Source organism: Pelodiscus sinensis, chromosome 14, assembly GCF_052426305.1.
Source record: "Pelodiscus sinensis isolate ZL-2025 chromosome 14, ASM5242630v1, whole genome shotgun sequence".
NCBI lineage: Eukaryota > Metazoa > Chordata > Testudines > Trionychidae > Pelodiscus > Pelodiscus sinensis.
In genome coordinates this window covers 9,649,611-9,676,573 of record NC_143065.1, presented here as the reverse complement: position 1 = coordinate 9,676,573, position 26,963 = coordinate 9,649,611, and the positions used below count along the sequence as shown (strand labels likewise).

Below are 26,963 nucleotides of genomic sequence, written 5' to 3'. Positions count from 1 at the left end.
ATCCAGGGCAGCTCCTTTCCCCTTGTCCTCCCCAGCCCTGGCGGAGCTCTGGGACTCACCAGCCACCATGCACTGAAGCCTCCATGTCATGGACGTGCCCCGGTACTGGGCTAGTGGAAGGGGGCAGCGGGCAGGTCATGTGATTGCTCAGGGCAGGTGGTTGGTGTGGAGCCGACAGTAGAGCTCCCCCACTAGGATGCACCAGCCTATTTCAGAGAACCTGACAGCCCAGAGGAGCTGCAGGGAAGGGGCAGACGCTCCAAGCAGAGCCTCCTCCGGCCCCAGGAGCCCAGCCACTGGCCCTGTGCACTGCAAAGCCGAGTGCAACAGGCTGTAGCACAGAAAGCACCGTGTGCACCGTGCCCCCCTCCCCTGCTGACCTTTGCGGGCCTAGGGCGCTAGCTCTACACCACCCCAGAGTGGGGGAAGTGTGGGTGGAGCTGCCCCTCCCCACGGGGGTGTAGGACAATCGGGAAGTCCCAAACCAGAGCCATGACCACACTCCCCGCAGTAACGCATTGCACAGCATGTGCCTCAGCAAGGATGGCAGCCACACGCTGCCCACGGCTCCTATGTACTACACAGAACATGTGAGCAGCCACTGCCGGAGAGGAGCCAGCTTGTGGAGCTAGAGATCAGCCCACCCCAGGAGCAAAGGAGCCGGTGCGGGGTTGGGGTCTGCCGGGTGAGACTTTCCCACCTGGTCAGGCGACAGGGAGAGCCAGCAAACCCACAGCTTTGCCCCGGGCTCGTCCACAGCATTTTACCCACTACTGGCAGGGGTAAGCCAGGGCATGTAGACCTCCCAGGGAGCTCCCTGGGCCTGGAACAGGCCAGTGCCCACGCAGGGGTAAACCAGCAGAACCATCACAGAACAGACTGGCATGTATGCCAGCGCTTCCTGTGGAGACGGCAGGTGCCCCCGGGGACCAAGTGTGCTGCAGGGACAGGGCGTAGCTGCCACCCTCCCAGCCCAAACTCCTCTGCAAGGCTGGAGGACAATGCCCGGCGTTTATCGCCCTCTGGTGCTAGACACTGCATGCGCCAACGGCAACCCAGGTCAGCCACGGCGGCCAAGCCCCCACCCCACCGTTTCCAGGGAGGAGCTCCACAACCCACCCTCCAGGGAGCGAAAAGCCGCCTGCGCCGCTCCTTGCCGTGGTAAGGGCCAACCCAGCCCCGCCCCTCGCACAGGCCGACACCAGGTTTGGGTTCCCACGTTTATTGGAAAAGCGACAGTGCAGCAACAGATTCAGAGGGCTCCTCTGGGGGTTTTGAAGTTCATTCCCACCGTGGGCTGCGTGACCTGCAGGTTGGACAGGCTGCCGAAGTCCTGGAAGACAGAACACACCAGCTCACACAGCACGTCAGCCTGCCACTTCCCCACTGCAGGCAGGGGGATTCCAGATCCAAGCGCTGCTCTGCCCCCCCTCCCCCAGCCTGTCTGCCCCAATGCCAGGGCGACTCCTCTAGCCTGTCCAGACAGGAGGCAGAGCCACAGGGCCTGGGAGAGGCAAGTGACACGAGTGGGGACACGTCCGTATCCACTGGCTGGGGCAGAGACCTGAGCGTTAGGCAGACAAGCCGGCACCTGGATTGAAGGCAATGTCACAGGCTCTCCCACGGTTTGTTTGCTTCCATAGTGAGCTGCGCTCTAAACCAGGGGCAGGAGGCCTTGAGCCCAGCTCTGTACAGTGCACACCCCAGTGGCGAGGGGGACGGATTCTGAGCTGCGTGCCGCACAGGGCAGTGCCAAGCAGGCAGGCAGGAGAGCTCGGGGAGCACCGGGCTGGACACTGGGCAGCGGAGGCGGATACAGAAGAGACTGCGGGTGGGTGAGGAGGCAAGAGAGCACGTGTGTCCGTCCCCAGGGCCATGTCCTCACCAGGCGTCCTCCCCCTCCCCCGCTGCTGGGGCTTCTAGCAGGGGAGTGGCCCCGGTCATGCTCAGGCCCAGGCTCCGTACTGCTTGCCCACGCAGCACGGGGATATTTCTCTGGACAGCATAGAATGATCCCAACACAAAGGCCAGCCTGGCCCAGGTCTAACACTGTAAGCAAGTCCCCCAACAGCTGTTGCTAGGAGGCTCCCCAGTGCCTGCAGTGTGAACCCTGCTCCCACGGCTCAGAGCCCCCACGCCAGTCTCCAAAGGGCCCACTCACCAGCAGCTTCAGCATTTCCTTAGTATCTGGGTCAACCTCAATGATCTCCTGGTCGAGGGCAGAGACCTGCCGGGGGGAAAGGAAGAGGGAGGCACTTTGTCAGACACGACCTGCAGCGCCAGGTCCCAGCACGGCTCAGCCCCCACCCAGAGGCGGGAAGAAGCCGGAGTGGGTCCCTGCAAGTCCAGGGAGCGCTGGCTGTTCTCATGGCGCCAGCTTGGCGGGTCCAGCTGAACTGACCAGTCCCCAAGGGAAGGAAGGGTTTGAGGAGCACCGAGCTAAGCCGAGTGTTTCTTGTGCACCAAGGAGTTCAAACTGCCAGCTGCGCAGGGACCGGCCGGCACTGGGAACCCCTGCCCGGCATCCCAATGCTGAGGAGTCTCCACCCACCCCATAAATACTGTGGGGAGAGCTCTGTGATGTGCACAAAGAGCCCAGCCATACAACGCTGCAAGGGAGACGAGCACCATCTCTCAGCACTGACAGCCGCCCCCCCAACGCACAAGGGACCATCGCTGCTCTGGCTGTACCTAGGAGACCGCCCTCTCTGTTCCCACGCGGCAGCAAGCCAGCCAGCCAGCCAGCCAGCAGCAGAGCTCGCCTCTCTACAGCCAAGCCACACTGTTCCTGCCCCAGTGCATGACAACGGGGGCTCTTTGCCCATGACACAGGAACCTGGGGCAGTACCTCCGGACTCAGCTCTGGACTTCACCAGCCTGCCGGCCGCCAGCAGCCACAGGAATCACCCTGCCAGCTCAGAACGAGGAAAAGCACAGTAGCCAGTCCAAGGCAACCCGAAAGAGCTTGAAAAGGCGCGGAAGGCAGAAGTCAACCTTTTGGTGCCCAGATGTCAATACGGCCTTTAAACCCTCAGAATGAATGGCATCCCTTTTAGAGAAAGGCCACCCCCACTTGGGTCCCGTGTTTCTCAGCCCTTGCCAGAATATCACATTCCTGCCAAGACGACTCATACTTAAAATATCCTCTGCCCTGAGACACAAGCGCCACGCTCCCATAGCTGCAACAGTCCCTCAGACACCAAGCTGACAAGCCAATAGCCCAGGCGTTCCAGCCACGCTCCCCCCTTTGCGGTTTGCACTCTGTAGGCAATGGGACCGGTTCCCCCAAGTCCTGAGGGTGCGATTTCTTCCCAAAGCCCTGGACACAAAGCAGCTGAGCGGCTGAACTTTGGCCCTGGTTTCACTGTAGCGTCTGCAAGCAGCTCTGCCCAAAGGAATCCCAGAGGGTCTTACAGAACACGACACTCACTGCCACAGGCACACAGGTGTTCTCTCCCCGCTCGGTGCCATAACGGGATGAGAGCTACATCAGGGCTCTCCTCCGTCAGCTGACACCAGCCAGTCCCGCCCTGGAAACTCACGTACCAAGTCACTAGCTGCATTAGTGTAGCAATCGGACATTCTGTGCCCAGAAGGCAGGCAGAGTACGTACACCTTCCTCGGGGGCTGACCAGTGGCAGAGAGGGCCCTGGGAGGAGCTGAGATTTAGCATGGCTAGTCCTGTGTCCCTGGCATGCCAAGTTCTCAGAGCCGGCTAGAACTTCGAGGAAGGCAGACACCTCACGGGTAGATCCGAGAAAAGAAAGTGATTTGCCGGTAACTGCAGAGGAACTGACTCAATGACCCTGAAGCTCTCTCCATATATTCCTGTGATGGGACATATGGGTGGCAACAGAGGGAACTGGTCACATACTATCAGGAGGCAGGCCTCTTGCATCTACACGGTGCGTTACCCAGCCAGCACATCCTGGACTAGAACAGCAGCAACCCACACTCCCAGGGCAAGAAAGGATCTGCAAAGCCATAAGGCAGGAACAACCCCAGCCCACCCAGTGACATCACAGCCCCCATGACACTCACTGGCATCACACCTGTTTTTCATAATCCTTCTGGTGACAACAGAACTCCACACCAGTGGTTCTCAAACGTTTTGGCCCGCGGGGGTTGGAGTGCGAGGCCTGGCTGAGAGCTAGGGTGCACAAGCGGACTGGGAAGGTTGGATGCAGGAGCGGGCTTATGGTGGGGGTGCTGGGAGGGAGGGTGCAGAAGCAGGCTGAGGAGAGAGAGGCCTAGGTGGGAGGGAAGGTACAGGAACAAGCTGGAGGGGGTCTGGGAGGGAGGGTGTAGGAATGGGCTGGAGGTACACGAGGGGGATGAACGTGAAGGGTTTGGGCATGAGGGAAATGGGGGCGTTTACCTGGGGTCCTGCACTTCCTGCCGCTCTTAGGCCCCGCCCCCCTGCTGCTCCTATTCTGTGATTCTGGTCAATGGGAGCAACGGGGGAAGCCTCCAGGTGAGGGGTTTCCTGCACTGCCATTCTCCCAGCCGACTGCTCTACACACAATCCGCCACAGAACCCTGGGGTCACAGAGTGCCAAGCTGTGGGTGAACTGCACACTGAAGACAAGGCCTGAAGCTGGCTGGCTGCTCTCTCTGCCATTTCATAGCTCATGGTGCTGCTGGAAGCCAGATTCCAAGGCCACCTACCACACCCACCTTGTTGGGCTGGAGATGAGGGTGCGAGGCATGTCTGAAAGTTACAGGGTTTGGCAGGGATGGCCACCGAGCCCCCCAAACACAGGAAAACTTTCACAAGCTCCTCTTCCTGCAGGATCTATGACCTGGTCTTGCCTGTGGCCCCAGTCACTTTCGAATGCAGGTTCAGGATGAGAGCCCTTTAAACCCAGCAGGGGGCTAGGCCCTCAGATTGCTGGATGAATCACAGTGACACAAGGACAAGGAAGCGACCTGCTCTCCCACGGCTCGTCTAAGTGAGAGCTCAGGAAAGCCCACCCCCATTCTGGACTTTCCAAGGGTAAGTGCGGGAGTCTGTATGGCACTGGAATTCTTACACCCAGGGAGGCGTTTTGTCACCTTTTATGCTCAGAAAACAGGCCGAGGGTATTTGCCCCACAGCACAAATCAGCAGCACAGCTGAGATGAGACAGCAGGACTTCTTGGCCTCCTCTGGCCTTTGAGGACAAGTCACCCAGGACCCTTCTCCCAAGTGCCAGCCCGGGGTGATGTGTTCAGAAGGCGCTATTGGCAGCTACCACAGGCCATGCAGTCATGGTCATGTTCTCAGCAAAGGCGAGACCATGGCTGCTGGCGTGCTCAGCAGAAAGGAGGTCCCTCTGCTAGCCAGGCAGAAGCTGGAAAGCACAATGGCAGGACAAGCTGCTCTGCTTGGCAGAGCAACCCTGAGGTGCATCCCGGTCTGGCCAGAGACTTTACCTCAGGAACGTAGTTATCCCTCCTCTCTCTCTCCTCTTCTTGCAGTTTGATGGAGATACCTCTGACAGGCCCCCGCTGAATACGTTTCATCAGATGGGTGACATACCTGTGGGGAGAAGCCAGAAACTGATCAACTGGCACTCCGTTTCCTTCCACACTTTACCCATATTCAACAGCTCGACCCTTTGGCTGTACAACTGCGCCCCTAATACCGGGAGAAGTGAGGCATGAGACAGCTGTCTATCTGTCTCATGGTTGAGCCCCCCACCCCATTTCACAGCCAGAGACCACAGTAACTCGGCTGTAGCAGCAGGCCTTCCTGTCCTGCCTCCTGGGAGTGGTGGAGGAAAGGAACAAGGATGTCTGAAAGTTACAGGATTTGGTAGGAATGAGGATGAGGCCTCCAAACACGGAAAAAGCTTTCACAAGTTCCTCTCCCTGCACTATCAATGACCAGGCCACAAACAAGACCATAGTCACTTTCGAATGCAGGTTTCAAAGCACTAAAAAGCCAAACACACATCGATCCTGAGCTAAGACTTTAAAATCTTTTAAAGCCAAACCATAATGAAAACAGCCACGCTAGAAAGGACCAACACTCAGCTAGAGCAGAGAAACAGACTCCAGTCAATCCGAAAGAGTCAGGACGTAAGGAAGGTTCTATGAGCACATTGCCATTAAGCAAGGAGTTCGCTGTAATTCGTAAGTACAGGTAAGCAACAATTTCGCCGGCCATCCAAAAGCCAACTGACAAGTTATCCAAAAGTGAAATGTTTTAAAGATGTAGGGATGCAAAAGGTTAACAGGTGATGCTTACTAGTTAACCGGTGGGGGCTGGAGCAGCTCCCCACAGGCTCCCCTGCACCCCTTTAATCAGTTAACCGATTAAACAGGATTTTACATCCCAGTTAACTGCTGAGTAAGAACTAAAGAGCATGTGTTACTTATTCTACCAAATAAGGTAGTTCTCCTGATGCATAAATAGTCAGATTATATTTCTAAAATTATGATTGATCTAGTGGAAACTACCCTTCAAAATTCAGAACAATCTACAGCTTCCAAGCTCACTAGAGATGTATCCGCACGCCAAGAGCCTTACTCCATGGCCCCAGTGCCAGATCAAGGCATTGGGGCACTCAGATTTCAGATGCATTTACTGAGGTTATCAAAACAAACATCCTTGATGAACACCTGTGTAAGAGAATGAGAATCTCTTTTCACTCCTCAAGACTGAGAATGAAATTCACCCCAGAGCTAGGATGTGACAAATTACCCCCCCCCCCCCCAAAAAAAAGGCCACCAAGTGTCCCGGCTGCTTTACCCAGCTATCTTGTTGCGCAGTTTCTTGCTGGGGATGATAGCAATTTCTTCGCACACCCGTTTGTTCGTGTGGAAGTCATTCCCCAGCCGGGTGTAGTACTTTTCAATGATGACCCGGGCGGCCTTTTTCACGGTCTTTGTTCGCACACGTCCCTAGGAGATTTGAAGAAGAACAAGTCACCACAGCATGAAACAGCCAAACCGATCCTTTTCTGCTGCCAGCTCAAAGCACTCCTGGTAAGCTCCTAAGGAGCCACTAGGGTTACACAGGCTGTAACAAAAAGCAATTTCCTCCAGATAATTCAACCCGCCAACCTGACCATGCAGCTCCTGGCACCCAAGCCTGCAGAGGAAGTGGATGGGACCCTAACATGCACGCTACGCCTGGCCTAACATACAGAGACTGTGTCTGAACACCGGGAAGACCATGGAACCCCAGTTCACCCTCAAGCCCCGAAATCTCCCCGTCAGTCAGCGATAGAGGAATATCCAGTGGCCCTGGACCGCCCCCACCCACTCTTGGCCAGGGTAAAGCTCATTCTGGGGAGCCAACACTGCACATAGGGCCCCCCGCCCGCGAGACCCAGCCCCCCCCGGGACCCTCACCCAGCGGCGGGCCCGCTCCCCTCATTAGACCCCTCTCCTGCCCCGACCCCTCCAAACACGGCCCGGCCCGTGCACCTCGCACCCGGGCTGAGTGATCCCAGAGATCTCCGAGCTCCCCCCACATACACACACGGGGGACAGACACCGCCTGACTCCCTGTGCGGCCCCCCGGCCCGCAGACCCCCGGCCCGTGCGGCCCCCCCCCAGCCCGTGCGGCCCCCCGGCCCGCAGCCCCCCCCGCCCCCGGCCCGTGCGGCTCCCCGGCCCCCCCCCCCCCCGGTTCGTGCGGCTCCCCGGGCGGCCCGCCCCAGGCTCCCTGTCCCGCGCCGTAGGCCCCACCCCGCCCCCCGGCGGCGGCAGCAGCCCCCCAGCGCGGCGCAGGCCCCGGCGGGCCCAGCCCGGGGCGGATGGCGGCGGATTGGGGAGCGGGACGCGCCGGGCCCGGCACCCACCATATTGGCAGCGACCGGTGAAGAGGGCAAAGGCTGCCGGGAAAAGAGCGATCACGTGGGCGCGACGAGAAGGGCCTGCGAGCCCGGGGAGAGCGCGGGCCGCTCGCCCACAGCGCCGCCTGGCGGCTGGGGGCGCACAGCACAGGCCGCGCGGAGCGCACAGCGCCACCCAGTGGCTCAGGGGTGGAAGTAGCAATGGTTGAGCCCGGAATAACGCCCGGGGGCGGGGCCCTAACTCTGCCTGATGCGCCCCGGGCGTTATTCCGGGCTCAGCTATTGCCCAGGCTGCGGCTGGCGCGTTGCGCCCTAGAGCCCTCCCCTTGGGGTGTCCAGCACCTCAGAGAAACCCGCAACAGGCTGGGCTGGGCCATTTAACCCCCTTCCAGCCACAGCACAGGGAGGGACAGACACTCCCAGCCGCAGGGACCAGCCGGCCCCATGCATTGCAAGCCCGCAGGCCGGGAATCCCTGCCCACGGGCCATGCCACCTGCCCGGCCTCCCCCATCTCCCTGCAGGCCCTTCTGAGCCCCTCAGAAGGTAAAACAGCCCTGCCCATGTCCCGGAGTGCGGGGAGCGCTGTTCGGTCTTCCTCACGGGCCTCTCTCCAAAGGCAACTTCCATGCACAAGGCACCCCCTGTACAGAGCCTGGGAGGGGCATAGCCAGAGCCAGGATGAGGGGCCAACTTGGCTGAATTGAGCCCATAGTTGAACCAGCCCTGAGGCCCAGAACACAAGCTAGCAGGCCCGGACAGCCCCGCCAGGTGCCCCAGGAATGATACTGGAGCCCAGCTGAGCGCGTGTAGTTTTCTTCCACTCCTGCAGGGGGAGCAGGGCACAACCCAAGGGCAGGGGGTGATGAAGACAAACCCAACAAGCAGCTACCTGTTTACAGATCCCCCCTTCCCACTGTGCACCCCCTCCCTTGGATTCTGCCCCCCCCCCCCCATGCCACCCTTCCAAGGCTGGAAGATCTGCCCTAGCCAGCTGGGAGGGGAATCTTCCTGCCACTCTGCTCCCTCCCTTGAGCAGCATATGGGTTCACCACCTGCCCTAGCCCTCGCTCGGTCCCTGTGGCACAGCCACCTCAGTGCTTCTGCTTGCCCAGCAGCATTTGGCTCCAGCCTAGGGCCCACACCTGAGCCAAGGAGACAAAGGGAGGGGTTATGCTGGGCAGATACAGCGGTGGAGAGGTGTCTGTGTACATACGTGTGCACGCCTTCCCTGCCAAGGAACAGTCTGGGCCTCACCTCCCGGCATCCCTGTGAGGTTGCAAGAGGAGGGAAGTCTTGTGTGTCTGCACCCACCCCCTAGGACTGTGGATCAGTTTGCTCCAAGGCCCGGGACAAGGGGACCCCCTCACACACAGTAGCTGGAAGGGGGGAAAACTGGTCGGTGGCTCCCTGGCTCCAGGCTCACTCAGACTTTCTGGAGCAGAGATGGAGGCTCCTGCCCCACTCTATGGGGTAGAGGCAGGGCCCCCTTTCGGAGTGGCAGGAGGGAACAGGTGGGCTCTGCTCAGCCTCCCTTGCCCAGTGGTCAGGGCTCCACCCTGCCTGGCTGGAAGATCCAGGCTGTGCCCCTTTCCCTGCACAAGGCCGCCAGGGCCTTCTCTGCCCTTCCAGAGCCACAAGGAGCCACCAGGTTTCCCCGGGCAGCCCGATGTCTCATGGCACACCCAAGAGGCTGGAGCCGCCCAGTCCTCACGCTCCAGCCTGCGATGGCTCCAGGCAACGTGGCCAGCCCTGCAGCTGCTGCGGTGGGTGGTTGGGCAGAGGCTCTGGCACCCTGAGGTTCTGGGCTGGTCACTTCCCACCAAGTCACTCGCCTGTAACAAGGTCTCTGCTGGCAAGCACACAGGAGCCCCGGGAGTGCCATGGCTATCTTTGGGGGCGGGGTTCGCCCCTGGGGAACCTCTTTCCCAGCCGATGGGATTACAGACTAACCCTCCAACACCTGCTACCAGGCAGTGCAGCCTGGAGCACCCAAGGCTGGCCTGGCAAACTGCACGCTCTCCATCCTGGTAGCCCTGACACCCGATTCCAGCTGGGCCCCAGATGGGCCTCAAGGCCAGAGGGTGGCCCTGGGCCAGGCAGTCCCAAACTAGCTTGCCAAGTAGCACCAGGTCTCTCCACAGGCCTCACTCCCAGGGCCCCAGTGGGTTGCGTGTGCAGAGTCTGGGGACTGTGCTGGGACCCATGTTCTTAGCACTGCGACGGGGCTGGGCCCCAGCCAGCGGCCCCCAAGGTCCAGGCAGGAGGCCGAGCTCCCTGTGAGCCAAGGGGCAGCCCTGGGCCTGCAAAGTCTCCCAAGGACAAAGCGAGCTGCAGGGGGTGACCCTGTTGACAAGTGAGCCCGTGTCTTGGAGGGAGGGGCACAGCCAGAGCAGCCGCGGGATGGAGCAGAGCCTCAGGGGGAGCATCTGCCCGGTTGGGAGGAGGCTCTGACTCTGCTGTGTGATTTTATTGGCGTGGAGCCCTTCGGTGCCATCATTCAACTGGCATCTCGCACCCCTGAGCCTGTTGCTGTGACCCCGACGTACCCACGGCTATGAGCGGGGAGCCAGCAGACACTCACAGCCAGGCTGGTCCCTGGGGGAGACGCTCTGAATTCTGTCCACTTCCCATGGCGCTGGGCTGATATGAAGTGACCATGCAAGGAAGGGACTTGCCGGGTGGGATCCCAGCCTGCAAGATCTCCAAGTCAAGACTGGAGCCTTTCCAGGGGATCTTCTCCTGGCGTAGCCTGGGGCCCGCTCTGCAGAGGCTCTTGGCCTGTGCCATGCAGGAAGCCAGCCCATCACAGTGGGTGGGTACGACTGCCACTTGCTGCCCCAGGCCCTGCATGCCCAAGGGCTGTGTCTCCAGCCGAGCACAGGGGACAGCTGGGGTGCGCCTCGCCTCAGAGGTTCCAGCCCACCCCTCTGTGCAGCTGGCACCTCCAGACAAGTTCCACGGAGTCTGTGTTGGAAGAGTTGAGAAGACTGCAACCCTGGCCTGCAGTGACCGGCCGGAGGGAAGCAGCTTAGAGCCCGGAGACTCAGCGGGACTGTGGGGGGAGGGGGGAAGGAGAAGGAGGGGAGATACCTCCCTGTATCCAGGACCCACTTGTGGGCTCAGGAGGCCGTTTCTGGTAGGGACCAGAGAGAACTGTGATCTGATCTCCCAGGGCCTGTTTGCTGCCCATGTTGCTCCTGTGGCTCAAGGGGGTTCCTGCCCTGACTGTAGCAGTCGTGCCCGAGGGACAGTAGCAGGGTCAGCAGTGGAATTACCCACCTAGCAGTGTCGCACCGGTGGCTAGGCCAGTTCACGACATCGCAGGCTGTGCATGAGTGCTGTGGCTGGATTGGCAAGGCCTAGGCCTAGGCCAGGCTCCCGCTACGCTCTTGTTCTACTCTAGGGCAATGTACAGCCCCACAGCTCAGCTGGTTGATTGCAGTCCAGCAGAGCAATCCCAGGAGGATCAGCTACCCCACTAAGCCAGCCCCCAGCAGGGTCTCCCTGCTGCTTTAGTGCAGAGGCGGACAACTTCCTGCCCCCACCGCTGCTGTTCAATCCGCTTCCCCTGGCCGTGCCCAGCCCCATTAAAAAGGCAGACCAAGAACTGCTGCAACGTGTTTATTATGTGCCAAAAACTACACCACAGCTTACTCCACGCATCTGTAGGAGAGTGCAGTCTTGCCTGCATATACTACAATGAGGTAGAGACTTCACACAGCTTCACAAAAACCCCACAAGAGCAGCTGGGATATGCAACATCAGCTCAGCAGGAAAAGGGAAAAAAATATGACACTGGTTCTTTGGCACACAGCTTCCAATAGAGGGGAAAGTCAAAAATAAAATATCAAGTTCTCAAATCCCAGCAGCATTTCAGTTGACCGCACTGTTGCTTTTTTCATTTCTTAAACAAAGGGAAAGGTACTTCTCCCCTCTAAGAGAAAGGGCTCCTATGAACCTTCGTCTGCCCACCAAGACGCAGCCCTTTTTTAGCTCAGTTACAAAAGAAAAATTAAGTCCTGTGACTTTGTGATTAAAAACCTCTATCAACCCCCCTTAAGTGCAACTTAAAAAAGTGCAACAAACTATTTAAAACTATATACAGCCGCTCAGAGATCGTTTATCCGGTCCAGTTTCAAATCCAAAAATCCTGTCCTTTCCTTGTTGCAAACCCCTCGATTCACAACTGTGAAACTTGTCTTCTAACCAGCAGCCCCAGACACAAATTGCAATAATGTTAAAAGCTGCCAGGAAAGAAAAATTCTTGTTTCAAACGACTTAAAAACCGTTTTAAGTGTAAAAAGGAACTGGTAAAAACCCTTGAGCGTAAAATATGAAATATGATTTGGTTTAAATGAAGAGCAAAGTCTCCTTTGTTGTTACAGTAAAAAACGCCAGCTGAACATTCAGTTTATGCCGTTCAGATGGGGGTTAAATGAATGGAAAGGCACTGTATGGCAACTGCAAAAAAATGGAGCCAATGAGACCTGCATTATTACCATCAGTATTGCAAGGAATGTAAAAAAGCGCCTTTAATAAATAAAAAACCTAGGTGAAGACATCTGCATCAACACCTTCTCAATACATGGCCCTTTTTGCTTCTTGTCAGCAAACGAGGAACCAAAGTCTGGGAACTGCAGAATCGTTTGAGGGGCCCTCCCCCCTCAAAAAAACCCCAAACAAAACCCGACAAAATTCACTGTGCATTAGTGCAGAAACAAAGAAAGACCAGCAAGTGCAAACGTGAATGTAAGATTTCCCCATTAGTCCTCAGGAAGCGCGTTCCCAGGCTGGGTCTGGCACTGGCAGGCACGCTCGTGCGCTCTCCACTTGGCAGGTTAACAAAAGAACTTTCTCCTGCAACTGCAGCAGATCCCGGGCACCCGCCGCCTCTCTAGCTGGAGTCTCGGTTCTTCTGGTTGCGCATCAGTGGGCGGTGGTGATGCAGGACCTCCATGGAATGCTGCCAGTGCCAGCAGGAGCGACAGAAGTACTTGAAGCAGATCTGCGGGGAGAGGGGCAGGATTGTGGACGGGGCTCAGCTGAGCAGCAGGGCAACAGACGGCAGGGTGAGTCTCTCCAGAAGGGGAGCCTGGCTTGGGATGAGCCAGCTAGCCCCTAGCAGAGCAGCAGGGGAGGGCAAGGCAGGAGCCTCCGTAGAGTCCCTGCACAGCCCGCCTGCTGAGCTGGGAGGGCACAGCAAGGGGGAAGGTTGTGACGTCCCTCTCCAGGGCCCCAGGCTGGCTCCTTGCATTAGTCAGTATTTAAATGAGGTTTAAAAGGAGTCTAATCTAAACAAGCCAGAGATTGGCACTTCCTGCCTGGCCCTAGAGCCCTGCTTCGGGAAGCGCACCGGACAGGAAACCCTTCCATCCAGAGCCACACCACTGCGGGGCCAGGTCAAGTGGCGCCTGGACTGCTTCCTGCAAGCGGCTCCGTTCCCTAATGCAATCTGTCCCTGCCCTCACAAGGAGACAGGAGCGCCTCTGCCAACCTTAAGACGTAGAGCACCTGCCGGCGGCACAGGCCACGCCTACGCCGGGGGCTCAGCGGGGTTAGTGAGCACAGGGTGGTTTTCCAGCCCAGAGTCACACCGCACTTGCAGACCAGCCTGGCTCGGCTCTGGCTCAAGGCAGCCTGCTGCCCATTCTATCACACCCATGCTGTCCTTGCAGCCCAGTGAAACAGCGGCACCGCCCACGTTCCTGCACCAGCCTTACAAAGCTGCCACCACGCAGGCAGGGTGGCGCAGGCAGCTGGATCCCCCGGAGAATGCGCTCCCAGCTGCGACACTGGAGGGGCCCTGGACATGGAGCTGGCCGCCGGTTCCCAGCCTGCTCCTCCCCACCAGACCCCACTTCAAGCCCGCAAGAGCCTGAGTCCAGCAGCCCATTCCAGCCGGCTTTGGACCCGCGCTGGACGGGCTCCGGGTCGCAGCCTGGGCAGTGATTTGTGTGAGTGTCACGTGGCCAATCACGCTGCCGCCGGCCGAAGGAGTGCCTGCCTCCACTCAAGGCATGCCTGCCTGTGAAGGGGGAACACGGGCTGTTCATGCAGAGTGAGGGCACCTCGCCCACCCTGGGCTTGTAAAAGGGACCCCTATGTGCACATTCATCCCTGGCCCAGAGCGCTGGCCAGTGGCCTCGGCCGTGCAGCTGGATTCTCGGGGGGGTCTGAGGCATCTGCACAGGAGCAAGAGAATGGGTCCGGGGCCAGCGTGTCTTCCGCCAAGCGCACTGGTCCCCTTGGCCCGGCCCTACTGGGCAGTGGAGCAGGCAGCCCTGGGTCGACCCAAGGGCGGGCGGTGAGAGCAATCCCTGCTCCGGCCGGCCAGGGGTGGCCATGTTACCTGGTCTCTGCAGAAGAAGGGACCTGGCTGGGAAGTGCAGACTTGACACATGGAATCTTCCAGATAGGGGTCAATCTGAACCTGCAGGAGAGCAAGAAGGGACTGAGGGGGGCAGGAGCAGGGCTGCTCTGACTGGGCACAGGCAGCTCGACATGCTGGGACTCCGCCCTCAGCACCTCCCCCAGACAGGCTCAGGCCAGGGGGAAGGGGCCTGGTTGCGGAGGACAAGCTCTCGCGTTTGGCTCCCAGGCCCACGGTGGCCGGAGGAACAGCCTCCCCAGCTGTCCGCAAGCTGCCCTCCGCCAGGCACCCAGCCAGCTGCCGCAGGGGCTGGAGTGTCTCTTCCCCGGGCAGAGCCAAAGGGACCAAGTCTCTCCACACCGATAGCCCCAAGGACAAGCGGAAGGAGCCTGAAGCCGAGCTGAGCACCAGGCCAGCCTGGTCTAGAGCAGCAGCAGCGATCGGGCTCGGGGACACGGCAAGGCCCCTCCTGTAACACGCTGGGGTGGGATTGCCACATGGTGTGCAGTCTCCATCCTCTCCTGCCCCCCAGCCAGGTCAGGGGCCTGTCCCAGAGGCTGGGGAGGGAGATCTGCCTGGTGCCCGCTGCATGCAGTGGGCGTGTACCAGGCTGAACCAACGCTGCGACTGCCCAGTGGGCTCCAGGACAGGCCCCCCGTGCTCCATCAGAGGCTGCTCTAGTGCAGGGTGCACGGGCACGACCGATATTAAGTGCCTGCCGAGGGAACCTGCCCAATCACCCGTCCTCTGGCCAGCTGCAGGAGGTGTCCAAGGAACAGACCCGACCCACTCCCCAGCATGGAGCTAGATTCCCCTTTGGTTCCCCCAGCTAGCAGAGGACCAGGGCCTCAGAAGCCAGCAGGCCGGGCCCCAGCAGAGCTGCTCACCTTTTTAGTAAACTTGGTTGTTTTGATCTCCACGAAGGCAGCGCTCACGGCCTTCAGGTAACTGCGCTGGTTGTTAAAGGTAACACGGCCCGACCCTGCAAGGAGCCAGAGCATTAGCACCACCGAGGCAAAGGCTGCGGGAGAACCCGCAGGGCGAGCGGCTCCCGAGCCAGTCCCAGACCCTTCCCGAGAACCCAACTGCAGCATCTCCAGGCTCTGCTCTTCCAGGCCCAAGGAAAAGCTGCCCCAGCAGGCGGCCTATTTCTCCTAGGAGTGGGCTGTCGGCACGTGTTCTACCCTGGCTGCAGGGCTATGCCTCCTCTGCCCCGCCTCACAGCATAGCACAGAAGTTCAGCCTAGTTTGCCTCAGGGTGGGTTGTGCAGGGAGGTGGCACTGGGTACCACGGCCATCATGGGGGCAGAACCAGACCAGCCACTGGCTGCCAGGGTACCCTCCTTCCTGGAGCCTTCTGGCCGAGACAGCGCCTGCAGCCAGGATCTTTCCTAAAGCAGAGGTGTCTGCTCGCCATGCCGGGCTTGGAAGGGCTGATTGCAATCAGCGTCGTTAGTCAACAAGTTGACTGTACACAAAAGCTGAGGCAATAGCTTTGCCAGTGATAACCAGGCTTTACAGACAGGGAAGCTACTAGAGAGTCTGATTTAAGGTTGGTTCCTTTGTAGAAGTTGATAAGTCAAATGAACAATTTTTTACATCTGAGCCTCTGCCATTAAACAACTGTCTGGCCTCGCCACCCCGCACCACTGTGCGCATGTAGAACTGAAGCATTCATCACTAGTCTGTCAGTCAATGAATCGTCTGCCCCACCCGCGGTGCTCTCCGGACAGCTTCTCCTCGGTGACGCGCACAGTCACCTGGAGGTCGAGTTTCCGCTCGAGTGCGGACGATGCACGTCTGAGCTTCCCTCACAGATTAGGCCCCTCTGGACACACGCCTGGCATATTTCCAGTCTGAGCTCCGGCCCATGCAGTCGTGACTACAGGATTTTCACAGCGGTGCGCTAGGAAGCAGGAGCATCCGGAACAAGGGGATTTTATCCGCAAGTCTCCATCTCGGCCTGGGTGCACTCAGGCAAGCAGCAGGGCACACTGGAAGCCACATACAGAACTCGGTGAATTTCCGTATCGGTGGCCATGTGGCTCTGTAGCAGAGCAGCACGAGGCTGGGCCACAGCCAGACGTCTGTGGCAAAGCCCCTCCCAGGCCACGGCCAGACATGAACAGAACTCCCACCAAGGACCCCCTTGCAGCCACCTTCCTCTTCCACTTATGTTCTTTGAGAGGAGCCTTCGTACCACGGATTCACCTGCAGCTCAGGCCGGTTGTGGAATTCCTCCCGTACCACGTGTTTGTGCTGAACCCACAACCCTCCAGGGACCGTCTGTTGCTCCAGCTTTCCTCCTACAAAATCCCGATCAAACACCATCCTTGGCCATCCGAGTGAACGTCCTTCTTCCCCAAAGCCATAGCACTGCCACACGGATGCCGGGCAGAGTCCCTGGCAGCACACACGAGATCAAACGGCAGTGATCAAAGTTAGGGAGAGGCAGTTTCCCACCCACCCACAAACAAGAGCAGTCTGATGGTGAGGCAGGAAGGCTCTGAAGACAGGCTTCCATTAGGAGCTGCTCTACTTCTGATGTGCAGAGGTTGGAAACGGCATGGGGAGTGGGCTGCGATGCTTGTGTCCGACGTCCCCCATGGCTGATTTCATTCGTGTTGTGATGTTTCCATAGGCTGCTGGGACAAAGCTGGCCGAGTGCCAGTGGGTGCCTCCTCTGGCCAGACCCCACAGACCTTGTTCGTTCCAACGGAGGAGGCTGCCAGAGCCCGGTGTCAGTCGGGGGTCTAACCCCACGCAGGGCTGGTCAGGAGACCCACAGAGCAGAGAAGAGGGCAGCTCCTGACCCGGCACTTGTTCTAGCCATGGCTCTGCAAGTGGTAGCCTCTCCGGTGGCACTTCAGACGGAGCCAGCTCGCCCGGGGGCTCAGGTGACAGCACCGGGCAGGGGTCAGGGCTGTACGTACTCTGCTTTTCCTGTAAGCTCCCCAGGGCATTGCTAGAAGCTGGGAACTCACACCTGATCAAGGCCAAAGCCCAAGCAGAACAAGACCCACTCCGGCTGTGCAACCTACAGGCTACGGGGCCACCGCCCCACGGCTGCCTGAGCATGCCGGCCCAAGGGCAGGGGAGCATTCTCTGTGCCTAATACCACTTGGCAGCTCCCACACCCGAAGGAGGGAGCTGGGGCGAGACCTGTCCTGACTTGTTTATTGGCCATCAGGGGCAGCCAAGGCAGTGACTTGCAGGTCAGGCCAGGGACACAGGCCAGGTCGCCGTAGGTCCCGGGACACTAAGCGGTGCACACGCAGCCTGGGTCTGGCAGCTCTTTGCTGCCTGTCGATTTCCTCCATGCCCAGCCTGCTGCGACCAGACAACAGCACGAAGCAGACGCGGAGACGGGCAGACCTTAGGGCATGGGGCCCTATGACAGCAGCTGGGAGCAAACCTCTCAGTGGGGCATGGGGATTTCCTGCCCGCCCCAGGGCTTTCCAGCATGCGTGGTACCCGACCGCTCCCGCCTGGCCAGTGCCGCTTGCCACGCTCCGCACACTCCTGCTCCAGGGCTGTCATGGCTTACGTGCCGTTTCACCGCCTGACTCTCCAGCGCGGGTGCCCATGTCCCTGCACGAGGGCTGGCTTGAGCTCCCCTGTGGGAGTCCGGCCCCCATCGCCCAGATTCACAGGGGAGCAAAGCGGGCTCGGTGTGTGTGTCAAACTCTGCCCCTGGTGCCAGTGAGCAACTTGCCCTCAAAGGTTGGGGGCAGGTCTCCCCTCCCCCACGTGGGCCTCTTGGTCTCAATGCCAGCTCTGGGGGCATCAAGGAAAGGCTCCCCAGAAGCCCGACCCCCTCGGCCTGGGATCCGCATGGCAGGTAGGGCTGTCCCCCACAAGGCGGAGCCTGGGATGCCGGGGGGGGGCCGAAGTGGGCTGACCCATGGAGAGGATTCTGGGTCCGAAGGCCCGACTGCACCCCCATGACCAGTGCGGAAGAGGCAGGGGCCGAGCTGTGCAGTCAGAGGTGCAGGTGATGGGGATTCAGGTGCCATCTTCTACCTGCCATGCTGCCCTCTGGGGGGGGGGGGGGGGAACGCCACCGGCCCGGGAGCCAGTTCTAGTCCAACCCTGCTGGGGGCTGTAGCCACAGTCCTGGCTGAGCCCCCCTGCGACGGGGAGCAGAAGACTCAGGTTTCAGGCTCTCAGCCTGGCTCCGTGAGCCTAGCCCAGCACCAGCTGCCGCAGTGGGGGCGGAGCCGAGGGGCCTAACCCCAGGACTGCAGGGAACTGTACAGCGAGATCCTGTCTGGAAGTGCAGAGAACATCAGAAAACGGGACATCCAACGGCCGGGCCGGGGCGCGTCCAAGCAGCCTGCGGCGCCCGGCACAGCACTATGGAGCCTGGCCCGAAGAAACCCCTTTCCCCACCATGGGGCACAGCCCCGGGGCTGGGAGCAGAGTTCATTCCCATCAGTCCCAAGCCGCATGAAGCCAGCGCAGCCCACAAGGAACCCTCACTGCGGGGTTTGCCCATGCAGACTGCAGCCCCCCCCGGCCCCGGGGAGCAGCAGCAGGGCTGGGGAACCTCCTCTCTGAGGAAGCTTAGAACATGCTTACCGGGACAGCAATAGTGGGCCCTGGGCTGCACTCGGTCATAGGCTGCCTGGGAAGTCAGCTGGCCTCCCCAGCCCCAGCCCTAGCAATGCCTGCAGAGGGGCTGGCCTGCTCCCTGTCTGAGGGCGCAGCAATAGACATGCAGCCCACACTTACCGATCGGATACTTGTGCTTGTCCGTGTCGATCCCGGCATAGACCACCCCACCGAACAGGTCATTCATGATGGCTGCCAGCGCCTCTGCGTTCAACATCCCGTGCAGGGCCCCCACGAAGACCGTCTTGCTGGGATCAAGCCGCTGGGATGGGCTGCGCACGAAGTTGCTGTCTGCCAGGACCCAGGGGATTACCTGCACCTGGAACCAACCGTGAGCAGGTTAGTCGCCCGGGAGCCAGAGCCCACTGCAGACAGTGCGGCTGTCCGAGCCTGGTCACACCGGCCTCGCCGCAGGGCCCTGCCTCCCCATTGCCTGCCGGGCTCGAGGCTGAGTTCAGGGTGCTCTGCCCCAGTCTCACAAGCCGCCCATCCCGGGGGTGCCGAAGCACTGCCCCACCAAGAGGCAAGGGACCCGCTCCCCATTTCCATCACTGCGCCAGGCACACTGGGCTACTCCAGCAGGAGAGGTTTCTGCCCCTTACTCAGCCAGTTCAGCCCTACACTAGAACCAAAGCTCCAAGCCTGGGGCAGGCAGCCAGGAAGTGGCCAGACGAGGGGGATTCTACCCACGGTCTACGCCTGTATGTACTGCCCAGTCACATCGCCCTGCAGAGACCGACGGCCGGAACGGCTCTATGCAGTGTCCCCCACTGCCAACCGCCAGGCAGCTGAGACACTCCGAGGAGGCTCCTGCCAGAGCTGGAGGCGCCAGTGGCCAGCCAGTGGGAGAGCCGTTCCTGGCTCCATACAGGCTGAACCTCTGCCAGCCCCAGGATCCCCAAGCCCCAGCTGCAGGCAGGCTCTGCAGACGACAGCTGGGACCAGGCAGCGGGAACAGCACCGCGCAGGAAGGCCATTCCTTCTGCAAGCAGCAGCCAGGTCTGGAGGAAGATCTGGGGCCCCAAGTCCCTTCCCCCACAGGCTGGCTCTCCTGGAGGCTCGTGTCACATGTGCTTGAACAGGATCAGCCCCTTGCACGAGGCCAGAGCCTGGGGTCCCCGCTCAATCCGCCAGCCCACAAGGGAGGGTCCCAACCTCGGAAGCTCACAGCAGCAGGATAGCTCCTAGGATAAAGGCTACGCAGCCCTGCTCTTCCGTGCGCCGCCACTCACCGCCCCCGCCAGCATGGCCTCTGCTGCAGGAAGGCGCCGCAGCCTGCTGTGCACCCCATCGCTAAGCAGTGCTTCCCTGGAGCAAGAGCCTCCCACCCCATCTCGCTGGGACCCACGAAGCTCAGGGGACCCGGGGGGCTGAGCAAAGAGCAACCAAGGGTCACGTGCTGCTCTGCATTAACACTCAGGTCAGCAGGTGGGGGCAGGAGGCTGGCTACCCAACCTGGCTCGAGACATGCCAGGCATGAGCTCAGCGGTGCTCCGCTTTGGGGTGAGCGGAAGGCCACTAACCTCCTTACAGCGCATCCTGCGACTGGACATCTTGAAGTAGTACTCGCTCAGGCCATCGGGGCTCAGCAGGTCCTGGGAGCAAGCCTGCAGCAGGGCCCGCACGGACTTCTCCGACTCAAACACCAGGTAGACGTACCCTGGGGGAGCAGAGTGGCCCATCAGGACAGCAGCACTCATGGGGGGGTCACCCAACCCCAGCACAAGCCTGTCAGTGCCCCCAGCCACCCTACTGGAACAGGGCGCTTTGGGTCCATTCCACAGGACGGAAGCCTGAAAGGAGCAGCCGGTGTTCAGCCTGGTGCTTTGTCCTTCCAGCTGCACCAGCACTCCAGGTGGCCTGTGGAATTGGTTTCAACCGCCCCTCACCAGTTAAGTGGTGGGACCCGCACAGGATGCCGGCACCGTGTGGGGGCAACTTCTGGCCACAGCATGCTCCCCGCAGACCAGCCTCACTGCTAGGGCGCGTCCACCCGGAGGCCTACGCTCGCTGATCAGACAGACATTTTGCTAAGGGCCAGTGCTCTGATCAATAGTACCACACTGAGCCAGGCCAGCAGCCCTTCCGCCAGCCTGGCGCATGGGACTCTGCTCTCGGGCAGACGGTTTGGGGACAATTCAGCTCCCGGCAGATTAAGGAACATCTGGTGGCCAGCGTGGGGCACCTACGCTGGTCACGGGACAGGCACAGGTGGGCTCTGCAGTGCAATCCAGTCCCACGCCAGAGGCCCGGCACACCCGCCCAGCTCCCCATGTCTCCGGACAGCCCACGCCTGCACCGCCTCTGGACAGTGAGATTCAGGAAGAGAAGAGGCACCGTGCTCCCCGTGCGCAGGACACTGAAGAGCCGAGTTCACCCTGCAGTGCTCGGTCCATCTAGTCACCAGCATGCAGCCGTGCCAGCCCAGCGCCAGTGCTGTAACATAGCATGGGAAAAAGGTAGCCTACCATGTCGCTATTACCTTTGGGCATATTACCTTTGGGAGGGCAGCGAGGGTGCTTGCCATCCTTACCAGGCCACTCCACACTCAGGGAGCCAAACACACGGAAGGTGTTGATCAGTCCAGCTGCACACAAAGAAAGGCCCGTTCAGAGGCAGCGGGAGAGCCAGCCCCTTGGGACGAGATCATGCCCGTGTGCACCACCAGCACTCCGAGGGACCGAGCGGAGCTGGGCTGTGGCCAAGGCCGCCGTCTGGGACTGAACTAGGCCCCCAACATGTTAGGTTTTTTGGCAGCAGCCAGCGACTTCAGTGGGTCTAGTCACACCGAGTAAAGGCCGACTGAACCGTGCCAAGCCAGGGCCCTGGAGCCAAGGGATTAATCCCCATTGCTCGGTACCTTGGAGCTCTTTGCTAGACACGTCTCTGGGTGCATGGGGGGACAGAGCCTCTGGAGACCTCTAGGTACCGCCAGCTGCCCAGCGGTGAACCAAAAGCTCTGTGGTGCCCAGGGGCTGTGGAGCAGAGCCGGCAGAGGGGGGAGAGGCGTGGAGATGTTTTCCCTAGCGCGAGGGCCTGGCAGCTGCAGGTTGGGCTCCTGTTGATCACTCACCTTCCGTGATATCCCACGGCACGCCCCCCAGAAACACTTTGCAGGAGTAGACCGGGTTCTTGTAGTTCCGGGGAGGGAGCTGCCCACTCCAGGTGCAGGTGGCCTCGTTCACAGCTTAAACAGACGCAAAAGCAGCTTTACAGAAGCAGCCGGAGCCAGGTCAGGCAACAGAGCAGCTCTGCCTAGCTCCCAGCCTGGCTCGCTCTCGGGAGGCTGCTCCCCTGCCAGCCCCAGCGCGGGGAGGCCGGTGACAGCAAAGCCAGAACGGCAAAGAGCAGAGCTCTCCCATTCCATCCCCACCCCTTACAGCCAGGCCACGCTCCTCTCCCGACAAGCCAGGGCCGACAGCTACTGTGCGCCAGGAGCTCAAGCCACCTGCCAACTGAGGCGGAGACCCTCAGGGCCAGGAGGCCCTTCCCGCGCTGCACCCAGCAGAGCTGTGGTCTGAGCCCAGGGGTGCTATGAATGCCAAGCGAGGAGGCCCAAGCCCAGCTCACCTGCTGCTTGCCTGTGAAGCCTGGCCTCTCGCTCAATGCTGAAAGGGTCCTCCGGTGAGTCCAGCAGGTCCCAGGAAGGCCACACAGATGCCCCAGGCCACCTTTTCGAGGCACTGGCCGGGGAGGAAGTTACTGCAGCCAGCGCAGCCTGATCTTGATCCAGTCGCGAGCCCACACCCATCTTTATGGGGTCCCTGGACACACCGCTGAGGGGCAGGAAGGGCAGAGGCGGGGAGATCCGAAGGCTTGACTGCAAGAGACAAAGTGCTCCGTAATGCTGCTCCGAAGGGACAGCGTGCACAGCCCAGGCCAGCAGTGTGACAGGGCAGCAAGCAGGCCTCCTGCTAGCCAGGCGGGGAGCGTGATTGGTGTGTCACTCCTGCCCAGTTACGCAAGCCAGAGTCGGGGGGCTATAGGGCACTGAGGAGTAACCGCATGGCTCAGACACTGGGCTGCTCCTTCCCCCCGGGTAGTTTCCATCTGCAGGAGGCAGATCCCTCCTTCAGGCTCTCTGCTTCTGGGACTGCAGTCGCACAATGTGCGCAGCTCGTGGCCTCCGCGGGCTACCACAGTGCAGCACAGGAGGCAGGCAGGTCCTCCAGCCGGCGATGTCTAACAGCCAGGACTGCGGAGAGAACCGCTGGCGTGCAAATCTGTGCCTGCGGCAAAAAGTGCCAGCGTAGACAAGGCCGGAGCTGCACAGCCTTCCTCCAACACTGCTACCACAGAAGCCAGCCCCCCAGCTAGGCCACAGGCAACCAGACTCGCAGGTAACCTATCGCCCAACAGACTTCAGCCACAGTACACAAAGCAGTGAGTACTAACTCCCCCTTTCTTTAGCTAGTTCCTAGCTCTTGGAGCAGGGCACTGCACAGCACATGGCAAGTACTTTCCAAAGAGTCAACTGCAGTTCAGTTAGAGACATCCATTTTCTTTGGAACTGACTCAGACTCATGGACCTTAAGGTCAGAAGGGACTATTATGATCATCTAGTCTGACCCCCTGCACAACGCAGGCCACAGAATCTCATCCACCCCTCCTAGAATAATCCTCTCACCTGTATCTCAGATATTGAAGCCTTCAAATACTTTGAAGACCACAAGATGCAGAGAATCCTCTAGCTGTGATCTGTACCCCATGCTACAGAGGAAGGCAAAAACCTCCAGGGTCTCTGACAATCTACCCTGGAGGAAAATTCCTTCCCGACCCCAAATATGGCGATCAGCTAAACCCTGAGCATGTGGGCAAGACTCATCAGCCAGACACCCAGAAAGTTCTCTATAGTAACTCCTATCATCCCTCCATTGACCTATTTCCCACTGATAATGAATGGTCAATTAGTTACCAAGATCATGTTATCTCATCAAACCATCCCCTTCATAAACCAATCTAGTTTAATCTTGAAACCAGATAGATCTTTTGCCCCCACTACTTCCCTTGGAAGGCCGTTCCAGAACCTCACTAATGGTTAGAAACTTTCGTCTAATCTCAAGTTTAAACTTCCTACTAGCCAACTTCAATCCATTTGTTCTTGTGTCCACATTGGTATTAAGCTTAAATAATTCCTCTCCCTCCCTGGTATTTATACCTCTAATATATTTAAAGAGTGCAATTATGTCCCCCCTCAGCCTTCTTTTGGTTAAGGTAAACAAGCCAAGCTCCTTGAGTCTCCTTTCATAAGACAGGTTTTCCATTCCTCGGATCATCCTAGTGGCCCTTCTTTGTACCTGTTCCAGTTTGAATTCATCCTTCTTAAACATGGGAGACCAGAACTGCACACAGTATTCCAAATGGGGTCTCACCAATGCCTTGTATAATGGCACTAACACCTCCATCTCTCTACTGGAAATACCTCGCCTAATACATCCCAAGACCGTATTAGCCTTTTTCACGGCCATGTCACAATGGCGGCTCAGTCATCCTATAATCAACCAGAACTCCGAGGTCCTTCTCCTCCTCCGTTACTTCCAACGGATGTGTCCCCAGCTTATAACTAAAATTCTTGTTAATCCCTAAATGCATAACCTTACACTTCTCACTATTAAATTTCATCCTTTTGCTATCACTCCAATTTACAAGATCATCCAGATCTTCCTGTATGATATCCCGATCCTTTTCTGAATTGGCAATAGCTCCCAACTTTGTGTCATCCGCAAATTTTATCAGGACACTTCCACTTTTGGTGCCAAGGTCAGCGATAAAAAGATTAAATAAAATTGGCCCCAAAACTGATCCCTGAGGAACTCCGCTAGTAACCTTCCTCCAACCTGACAGTTCACCTTTCAATGTAACTGGTGACATGTGGCAAAGTCCCACCAGCTTCCGATTTTTTTAAAAATCCCCGTGTAATGCCATTTAAGATGTGGGTCAGATTCAGAGGCCAGTGGCAGCTCTGGGACCAGTCTGAAGGGAATACAACAGGCAGACAGTGAGCACTTGAGACTAGCTACAGGTCAGATACTGGAGGACTATTTGGTTTCAACAATTAAGGGCAACCCCCCACTCCAATTCACGGCCCCTCCTCTCCTCCATTATTAGCTCCTTGAGCCTTATCAAAGCAGCTTCTTTACACAGGAGAAATGAGAGCAGCCAGGGCAGGACAAGTGGGTGCCCTGGAACTGCTGCTGAGGGGCCAGACCACCTGAGCCATGCCATAAAGGTAATCCCAGGAGCAAGTTACCCCTTCACAGCCATTGTTCAAGGAATAACTGGCTCACTGGTGGGCTCCCTTCACCCCAGGGGAGGGGGTGGTGCTGGGTAAGCCAGTCTGCATGCAAACCCGGGTGAGGGCAGCAGAGCCAGCAAGGAAGCAACTCCCTTTATTTCGGGCTAGGCGCCATTGGGAAAACAGAGCAATTCCTTCCTTTTGCTGCCTCAGGCTGGGCCCGGGGGCTTTGCAGTGGTGCCAGCGCTGACCTAAGGGGGCCAGGCAAACACTTGAGAGCAAAAGACCCAACTCACAATCAGGTCGGAGAGATGATCAGAGCCAGAGCTGAATCCGCTGGTGTCGGAGTCCGAGGGGCTGCTGGAGCGGGAGTCCAGCAGAGCGCGGCTGTCCAGGCGGGAGCTCCTCAGAGTGGGCGTGGGGAACTTCTCGCCCAAGTCGGAGCCAATCGGATCCAGAGGCAGGAAGCCCAGCGGGGGCTTCCCCAGAGGGCTACTGAGCATGTTGAGCACTAGGACAGAGAAACCCGCCCATCAGCATGTTGGGCCCAGCACTCCAGAAAGGCTCTGGCATCAGGCTGCACCGTGGTGGCTCAGTCTGGCTAGGTGGCGCGGGGGGCCTCCTCCCCCGGTGTCTGGAAGCTAGCGGGCTCCTGAAAACCTGCTGGGCTGCCCGGAGACACTGAGTTGCGCCAGCACCCTGGTTAATGTGCACAGGCGAGTCAGCAACGCTGGCATGGGGGGGCCACAGACATTATATATTGCCGGCAGGGCAACCGGTGCCAAGGCCCCAACAGCACTGGGAGCAGAACTGCCTGATCTTCGATGTGCTGCATGCCGGCAGAGGCTGGGACGTTACCCCTTCACGTCTCCGCAAGGCATCGAGGATACCCCGGCGCTGCCCCGTGGCACATTGGGCATCACCCTACAGGAAGACGCCCCCCTGCACAGAGCCGGGAAGGAGGAGGGCTGGTTTTACTGGCTACCCAGCAGGGGCCACGAACATTGCACTGGGTTCGGCTAGACACGTACCTGCCACTGCCCTGGCTACCAACACTGCCAGAGCCTGCTGATAAATAGGTGTGTGCCCAGAAGCCAGCCAACAGTCCTGCGCACGTCACCACTGACATTGCCCATTGCCCTGTCTCCCCCTCTCCAGACATTCAGGCCCCCTGGTGTGCACACGCCACGCCTCCCCCACAGCTTCCTGCACAAGGGGGCAGAGCAGTCACCTCCCACCGCTGCCCCAGACTGCGCCGCTCCAACGCAACGCCCGGTCCCACAGAGCAGCTCCCACCAGCCGGCTGAAACCGCCGCCAGCACCCGGTGCAGGGCTCCACAGGCGAGTTTGAGCCTTGGACGCCTATTCCCCTCCCCCGGAGACCTCCCTCGGGCAAGCACAGGATCAGTCAGGGCCTGGTACCACCCGGGCAAGGCTCTGCAGGGCCCCTCCACAGCAGCTCAGGGGTTTGGAGCATTTATAGCTTGTCTGGAGCCTGCAGTGATTTCCCAGCTGGCTACCTAAGCATCTGCTCTGGGCTGGCTTCCAGAAAGGCAGCCTTCACCACTGGTCAGTGGCCACCACCCCACCCCTTCCTTAGGCCGGACTAGGCCCCCGCAGGGTTACAGAAAACCTTTGAAAACGCTGGCTCTAGTTCTAGGACAGAATCTCGCCTTCCCTCTCCCAGAGCCTGAACACGCTGGCTGACAGTCCAGCACCTGTAAGTCCCCGCCAGGCCAGGGCCAGAGGTGCCTCTTCACCAAGCAGGAGCCGGATTTACGGGCACGTCAGCTCTGTGCAGTGCCTGCTTGCAGCTGAACATGCGAGTGGCAAGAGACTGCTAGAAATCAGAGGCTAGGCAGCCTAGCTCTTTAAGATGCAAATCTTAGTGGCTTGCTGGAGTATTCCAACGGTTCCTCGTCCCCGCCCACCCAGCAGAGAGAAGCCTGGGTTGCA

General features: G+C 59.4%; 2 protein-coding genes and 2 non-coding genes across 10 annotated transcripts in view; all 4 read right to left on the bottom strand.

The window, feature by feature from the left end:
• Nucleotides 1-1,206: 1,206 nt before the first annotated feature.
• Nucleotides 1,207-7,942, bottom strand: RPS17 (ribosomal protein S17). Its single transcript, XM_075897497.1, has 5 exons — nucleotides 7,794-7,942; nucleotides 6,737-6,888; nucleotides 5,416-5,521; nucleotides 2,162-2,227; nucleotides 1,207-1,333 (listed from the first exon to the last, which is right to left on the bottom strand). Exons 1-5 carry the CDS (start codon nucleotides 7,794-7,796, stop codon nucleotides 1,253-1,255), a joined length of 408 nt encoding a protein of 135 aa, XP_075753612.1. The 5' UTR covers nucleotides 7,797-7,942; the 3' UTR covers nucleotides 1,207-1,252.
• LOC112546596 (small nucleolar RNA SNORA71) lies at nucleotides 4,709-4,842 on the bottom strand. Its single transcript, XR_003090333.2, has one exon. It is a non-coding gene; the product is annotated as a small nucleolar RNA SNORA71 (small nucleolar RNA).
• Nucleotides 5,776-5,909, bottom strand: LOC112546595 (small nucleolar RNA SNORA71). The gene has a single exon (XR_003090332.2). It is a non-coding gene; the product is annotated as a small nucleolar RNA SNORA71 (small nucleolar RNA).
• A 3,451-nt stretch (nucleotides 7,943-11,393) lies between the features above and the next one.
• CPEB1 (cytoplasmic polyadenylation element binding protein 1) overlaps nucleotides 11,394-26,963 on the bottom strand; it is a 53,902-nt gene continuing 38,332 nt past the window's right edge. For 6 of the 7 annotated variants that reach the window (XM_075897498.2, XM_075897502.2, XM_075897499.2 and 3 more), the window contains 9 exons: nucleotides 25,304-25,518; nucleotides 22,343-22,592; nucleotides 21,846-21,959; nucleotides 21,255-21,359; nucleotides 20,296-20,432; nucleotides 18,893-19,091; nucleotides 15,046-15,140; nucleotides 14,138-14,218; nucleotides 11,394-12,793 (listed from right to left, as the gene is read on the bottom strand). In XM_075897498.2, the coding sequence (XP_075753613.1) occupies nucleotides 12,683-12,793; nucleotides 14,138-14,218; nucleotides 15,046-15,140; nucleotides 18,893-19,091; nucleotides 20,296-20,432; nucleotides 21,255-21,359; nucleotides 21,846-21,959; nucleotides 22,343-22,592; nucleotides 25,304-25,518 (1,307 nt within the window). In that variant the 3' untranslated portion in view covers nucleotides 11,394-12,682. The remainder of the gene's footprint in view (nucleotides 12,794-14,137; nucleotides 14,219-15,045; nucleotides 15,141-18,892; nucleotides 19,092-20,295; nucleotides 20,433-21,254; nucleotides 21,360-21,845; nucleotides 21,960-22,342; nucleotides 22,593-25,303; nucleotides 25,519-26,963) is intronic. The other variant, XM_075897500.2, reaches the window with a different exon arrangement.

Coding starts and splice junctions, on each gene's coding strand:
- RPS17 (XM_075897497.1), bottom strand. Junction 5,522..6,736: donor CTGCGCAACAAGATAGCTGG/GTAAAGCAGCCG, acceptor TTCTCCCCACAG/GTATGTCACCCATCTGATGA. Junction 1,334..2,161: donor AGGAAATGCTGAAGCTGCTG/GTGAGTGGGCCC, acceptor TCTGTCTTCCAG/GACTTCGGCAGCCTGTCCAA.